Below are 6000 nucleotides of genomic sequence, written 5' to 3' on the forward strand. Positions count from 1 at the left end.
GCAGCTGCGACTGCTTTGCTGCAGCAACAGCAGCAGCGCTTGCCTTTTAATCATCAGGAACAGCGTATGCTCTTTAATCTCAACTAAAGCAGCACTGTTGCTTCTGGTCCTACAGCAGCTGCAACAGCAGCAGCAGCAACAGCAGCTGCTGCTGCTCCTGAACATGTCTCAAAGCATTTGAGTTTGCCTTTGAGTTGCACTGCTGCAGCAGCAATTTCCCTGTGCTACGCGAGCAGCAGCAGCAGCTGCTGCTGCTGCTGCTTCGGCCGCACCTTTCTAAAGCTTGCAGCAGCAACTGTAGCAAGTTGCTGCTGCCCACAAAAATTCGAGATGCACTGCAGGTGCAGCACGGCAACAGCTGCTGCAGCAGCTGCTGCTGCTGCAGCACGGCAGCAGCTGCAGGTGCAGCTGCTGCAGCAGCAGGTGTAACTGCGCAATTGCTGCTGTGATTAATAAGGCACACAAGACTTTCACGCAGCAGTAGCAACAGCAGCAGCAGCAGCAGCAGCGCCGTGGCTGCTGCTGCACGTGCTGCTGGTGCTGCTGCTGCTACAGAGGACTTGCAGCAAACGCATCATCTAATAAATCAGCCATCTCGCTTTCTTGTACCTCGCTGCTGATGTCTGTGTCGCTGCTGCTGCTGCTGCTGCTGCTGCTGCTTTCTGCAGCACTACAGGAGCTCCCTAGATGTCTGCGTGAGGGGTAGCGGCTGCTGCTGCTGCTGCTGCTGCTGCTGCTCCTTTCAGCAGCATCGATAGCACGTGGCGTTCTGCTGCTGCAGTAGCTGGGGCCCATTATGGGGCTGCTGCTGCTGCTGCCTTCCGCCGTGGGAGATGTGCTGCCGCTGTTGCTGCTGCTGTTGCTGCTGCTGCTGCTGCTGCTGCTGCTGCTGCTGCTGAGGTTGACAGCAACATCTGATAGTTCATAGTCAGAGTCATCTTCTGTCTCCGCGTCGCTGATGCTGCTGCTGCGCGCTGTTTGCTGCTGCCCCTCCAGATGCTGCTGGTGGTGCTGCATCTTGCTGTGCCGCAGCAGGTGCAGCTGCTGCTGCTGCAGCACCTCCCTATACACCTCACGACCCCTAGCCATGAACATCCTAGTGTCTCCTGTTGATGTCTCTTCTCCTACTCTAATCTCTCTTCTTGTTGCGTTGCTTAGCTTCTCTAGTGTAGCAGCAGCAAGCCCGCGGCTTGCTGCCGCTGCTGCTGTCTCTGCTGCAGCAAGAGCGAGCTGTTCCGCAGTTTTCTGACGAGCAGCAGCAGCAGCTGCTGCTGCTGCAGCAGCTGCCTCTGCTGCTGCTGCTTCCGCTGCAGCAGCTGCTGCACCAGCTACTGAAGCTGGGCCCATGCATGCCTGCTGTGCTGCTGCTACAGCAGCAGAAGCAGCAACAGTACATCCTACCGGCGCCCGCATGCAATCACACGAGCAGCAGCAGCAGCAGCAGCTGGAGTCGCTGTGCTTCTGCAGCTGCTGATGCTGCTGCTGCTCCTGCTGCTCCTCCTGTCTGGGTTCCGTCGACCCCACAGCAGCAACAGCAGCAGCAGAGCAATACACCTTATTGCCGCGGCCTGCAGCAGCACACGAAAAGACAAGCCTCAAAACCTGCTCCTCAGCAGCAGCAGCAACCGCTGCAGCAGCAGCAGCAACAGCAGCAACACCACCACCACAAACCACAGCAACACTACCTACAGCAGCAGCAGCACCCACAGCCGCAACTACAGAGCTACCAGTTGCAGCAGCAGCAGCAGCAGCAGCAGCTCACGCTTGATTTCGTCGGGTTTTTCTCTGCCTCTTTTCCTCCGCTCAACATGCGGTGCTGCAGCAGCAGCTGCTGCTTCCACGGAGTCATCATGCAGCACGACGCAGCAGCAGCTGCAGCAGCCGCTGCTGCGGTTGCTGTGGCTGCTGCTAGTGGGGCTTGTGCTGCGGCTTGCTCCCTGTGGAGGCGAGTCTGCTGCTGCCGCTGCTGCTGAAGCACTCGGAGGGCTTAGCAAAGCCGCAGCAGCAGCAACTGTCGGTGTGCTGCAGCAGCTGCTGGTGCTGCTGCTCCAGCTACTGGCCGACGCAGGCGTAGCAACAGTGCTGCTGCTGCTGTTGCTGCTGCTGCAGCGCGGGTTGTCTCTCATATCTATAAGGAGACTGCAGCAGAGGGGGCGATCGTGGCTGCTGCTGTTGCTTTTGCTGCTACTGGTTTTGCTGCTGCTGCTGCTCCAGCCCTCCATATCGCTGCGAGGAGAGTTTTGCTGCCTGAAGTGTTGTCTGCGGCAGCACATTTTTACATCAGCAGCAGCAGCTGCAGCAGTTGCTGCTGCTGCTGCTGCTGCTGCCCGATCTGCTGCGCCCGTCGCTACGCTAGGAGACCGTGCAGCAGTAGCAGCTGCAGCAGCAGCAGTTGCTGCTGCTCGTGCTGCTGCAGCGGCCTCTCTGGCTGCAGCAGCCTCCCTTGCTGCAGCTTCTGCCTGCAGCATTTTGCTGCGCTGCTGTGTGTAGACAGCAGCAGCAGCAGCAGCAGCAGCTAGAGCAGCAGGCCCTAGGTCATTCGATTGAAGCCGGATGCAGCTGAGGCGTGTTGCTGCTGCTGCAGCATCAGCAATAAAAGCAGCAAGCACAGGCAGCAATGTCTCGTTGCCGCATAAGTCGTTGCCCCCTAAATCGATACACCTGAGGTGCCTGTACACCTCAGATCGCTGCAGATTTTCTTCTTCTTCCCGCTGCTGCTCCTCCCGCTGCTGCTGCTCCTGCTGCTGTTGCTGCTGCTGCTGCCTCTGGTGCTCCTGCTGCTGCTGCTGCAACGGCTCGCTCGCAGTGTCGTCGCCGTTGCTGTCCCTCTTGAGCCGTTCCCTCTCTCCCTGCTGCTGCTGCTGTTGCTGCTGCTGCTGCTGCTGCCGCAAGTCTGCTAGCCGCTGCACGTTTGCTGTTCTGTTGCCGCGATGCAGCGAAGCTAACAGCACCGTCGCCCCAATATCTTTTATTTCGTTGTGGCTTAAATCCAGCACCTGCAGCAGCAGCAGCAGCAGCAGCAGGAATAGAGAGTGAAGCAGCAGCATCAGCAGCGGCAACATTAGCAGCAGCTCTGAGACGTTCCTCTCAGCAGCAGCAAAGGCAACGGCAGCGTCATATCACCAGCAGCAGCAGCAGCTACAGCGGCAGCAGCAGTACCACCGAGTACAGCAGCATCAGGGGGAATAGCAGCAGCAGCAGCAGCAGCAGCAGCAGCTCTACCTCCAGGGCCTCCATTTGGTGTAGAGAGCGAGCTAGGAGCAAGGCGTCGCAGCAATCTAACGAGCAGTGCTGCAGCAGCAGCACCTTGAGTTGCTGCTGCAGCGGCAGCAGCAAACCAACTGATAGTTTATACATGCCCTCCACAGAGACAGAGCAGCTGCGCATGCAAAGGCGCTGCAGCAGTCCCTCCCGAAACCAACTGTCTCCTAATACACCCCTCTTGCTTCGCTTCTTGCTGCTGCTGCTGCTGCTGCAGCTGCTGCTGTGGGGCTTGAGACTGCTGCCAGCCACGCCGCTGCTAGCGGTGGTGCTGCAGCTGCCTGCAGCAGGGTCGTCACAGGTGGTGCTGCTGCTGCTATCGCTGCTGCTGCTCTTGCTGCTGGTGCTCTCGCTGCTGCTGCTGCTGCTGCTGCTGTCTGCGTCTTGCTGCACAATTCGTTTGATTGCTTCTTCGCTGCAGCAGCAAAACGCAAATTCACCGATCGGTTGAAGATGCATATTCTTAGATAACGGAGGGACCTCCAAATACATTTCGAGCTGCTGCTGCTGTTGCTGCTGCTGCTGCTGCTGCTGTTGCTGCTGCTGCTGCTGCTGCTGTTGCTGCTGTTGCTGCTGTTGCTGCTGTTGCTGCTGCTGTTGCTGCTGATGTTGTTGCTGATGTTGTCGCTGCGCGTAGTCAGCAGTTGCATCTTCGGCGTCTGCTTCCTCTTCTTGAGTCACCTGTTGCTGCTGCGAGTGGGGTTGCTGCTGCTGCTGCTGCTGCTGTTGCTGATGCTCTTGGTGCTGCTGCTGCAGTTGCTTGACTTTCTGGGAGGAATCGACAGGCTGCTGCAGGAGTTCTCCTCGCTGCTGCTGCTGCTGCTGCTGCTGTTGCTGCTGCTGCTGGTGCAGCAGCAGCTGCATGCTCATGCGGCAGTAGCAATCAGCAAAGAAGAATTCGTGTGCGTTTGCTGCTGCTGCTGCAGCAGCTCCAAGAGCCTCTGCTACCTGTGTGTTGATTTCACAGCCAACCACTTCTAAACTATGGGCCGGCCACAGCAGCTGCAGCAGCTGCTGCTGCTGCTGCAGCAACAGCTGCCACTCCCCCACACGCAGCAGCCGCAGCCGCACTGTCTGTACACCTGAATGCTGCATGCACAGCAAACGGGTTGCTGCTTCAGCAGCAGAAGCACCTACAGCTAAGGGGCCGCTATATCGCAGCAAACCTCCGCAGCGAGGACAACGCTCCTGCTGCTGCTGCTGCTGCTGCTGTTGAAGTTGCTGCTGCAGCTGGAGCTGCAGCAAGTTGCGCACGTAGAGCGCGGTTGTCTGGCGCCAGGCGCGCTGCTGCAGCAGCATGCGGTGTAGGAGCAGCTGCTGCAGCGGCTTCTCGTGCAGCAGCAGCAGATCTGCAGGCCCCAGATCAATCTTTTGCTGCTGCAGCATGAGGTGTATATACACCCCAAATGATAAGTGCAACCAACTCCTATTCATCTCTGAAGTAGACAAAAAGGCAGCCAAATGTTCACATAGACGGCGGCTCTGAGCAAGAGCACGCAGCAGCAAACTGCTGCTGCTGCTGCTGCTGCTGCCGCTGCCGCTGCTGCTGGTGCAGCTGCTGCTGCCGCTGCAGCTGCCATTGTCGCTGCTGCTGCAGCACATCGGAGAAGCAGTTGCTGCGCAAAGACCAGGGGGTTGAGCTTCATCCCCAGAGAGTGCTGCTGGAGACAACATCAGCACCGCTCCCTGCTGCAGCAGCAGCAGCCAATGTTGCTGCTGCTGCTGCTCCTCCTGCTCCTGCTCCTCGAGCTGCTGCTGCTGCTGCTGTTCCTCGAGCTGCTGCTGCTGCCTCTCGAGCTGCTGCTGTAAGGGCTATTCTCATGCAACGAAGGATGCTGCTAACGCATGCAGAAGCTGCTGATGCAGCAAGTCGAGGCAGCAGCAGGTGCAGGGCTAGTGCTGCTGCTCCTCTTCGTTCTCCCTATTGAGCTGCTGCTGCTGCTGCTGCTGCTGCTGTTCCCGTCGCTGCTCTTGCTGCTGATGCCACTCACACATGGGCAGCGGGAGATTAGCAAAGTTCTGCGAGGTTTGCTGCTGATACGGTGCAGCAGCAGCTACCGCTTCTGCTGCTGCTGCTACTGCTGCTGCTGCTGCCCGCTTCTGCTGAGGGTCGTGCTGCTGCTGCTACTGCTGCAACGCCGGCCGCTCCTTCTGCTGCACTTGCTGCTGAGGCTCCTCCAGGAAGATTCTGCTGCATTGCTGCGAGGACAGATCGAGTACTGTCCAGCAGCAGCAGCAGCAGCAACAGCAGCAGCAGCAGCAGATCCCAACCGATGCCAGCCTGTCGCAGCAAAAGAAACGGTCTGCTGTGTTGCTGTTCCCTTAAAAAGTAGTCAACGGCTAGTTCTCCTCTTGCTGCTGCTGCTGCTGCTGTTGCTGCTGCTGCTGTTGCTGCTGCTGCGGTTCAGCATGCAGCGCTGCTGCTGCTTACAGGCCAGGCAGAAGCATTCGCATAGAAAATGAAATATTTTGCTGCTGCACAAGACAGGGGTGTTGCTGTTGTTGCTTCGGATGCTGCTGCTGCGGTACTAAGGAGAATCCGCTGCACAAGCTGCTGCTGCTGCTGCTGCTGCTGCTGCGAGGTGCAGCGGTAGCAGCAGGCCTCAGCATTAAACACCACAAGTGAGATTAAACAACTGCCGCTGAGCGTTAAAATTCAGAAACAGTTGCAAAGGCTGCTGCTGCTGCTGCTGCTGCTGGCAGGCGGAGCCGCTGCCGACAAGCAGCAGCCGCAGTAGT

At 58.4% G+C, this 6000-nt stretch overlaps 1 protein-coding gene across 1 annotated transcript; it reads right to left on the minus strand.

Moving 5' to 3' along the window:
- Positions 1-549: 549 nt before the first annotated feature.
- On the minus strand, positions 550-4935 carry EAH_00024320 (hypothetical protein, conserved; the record flags this gene model as incomplete). The annotated part of the gene is made up of 3 exons (XM_013396779.1): positions 550-1568; positions 1763-2996; positions 3307-4935. 3 exons carry the CDS (start codon positions 4933-4935, stop codon positions 550-552), a joined length of 3882 nt encoding a protein of 1293 aa, XP_013252233.1.
- Between the last annotated feature and the right edge of the window lie 1065 nt (positions 4936-6000).

This window comes from Eimeria acervulina, genomic scaffold (genome assembly GCF_000499425.1).
Source record: "Eimeria acervulina Houghton genomic scaffold, Eah_scaff190, whole genome shotgun sequence".
Lineage (NCBI taxonomy): Eukaryota > Apicomplexa > Conoidasida > Eucoccidiorida > Eimeriidae > Eimeria > Eimeria acervulina.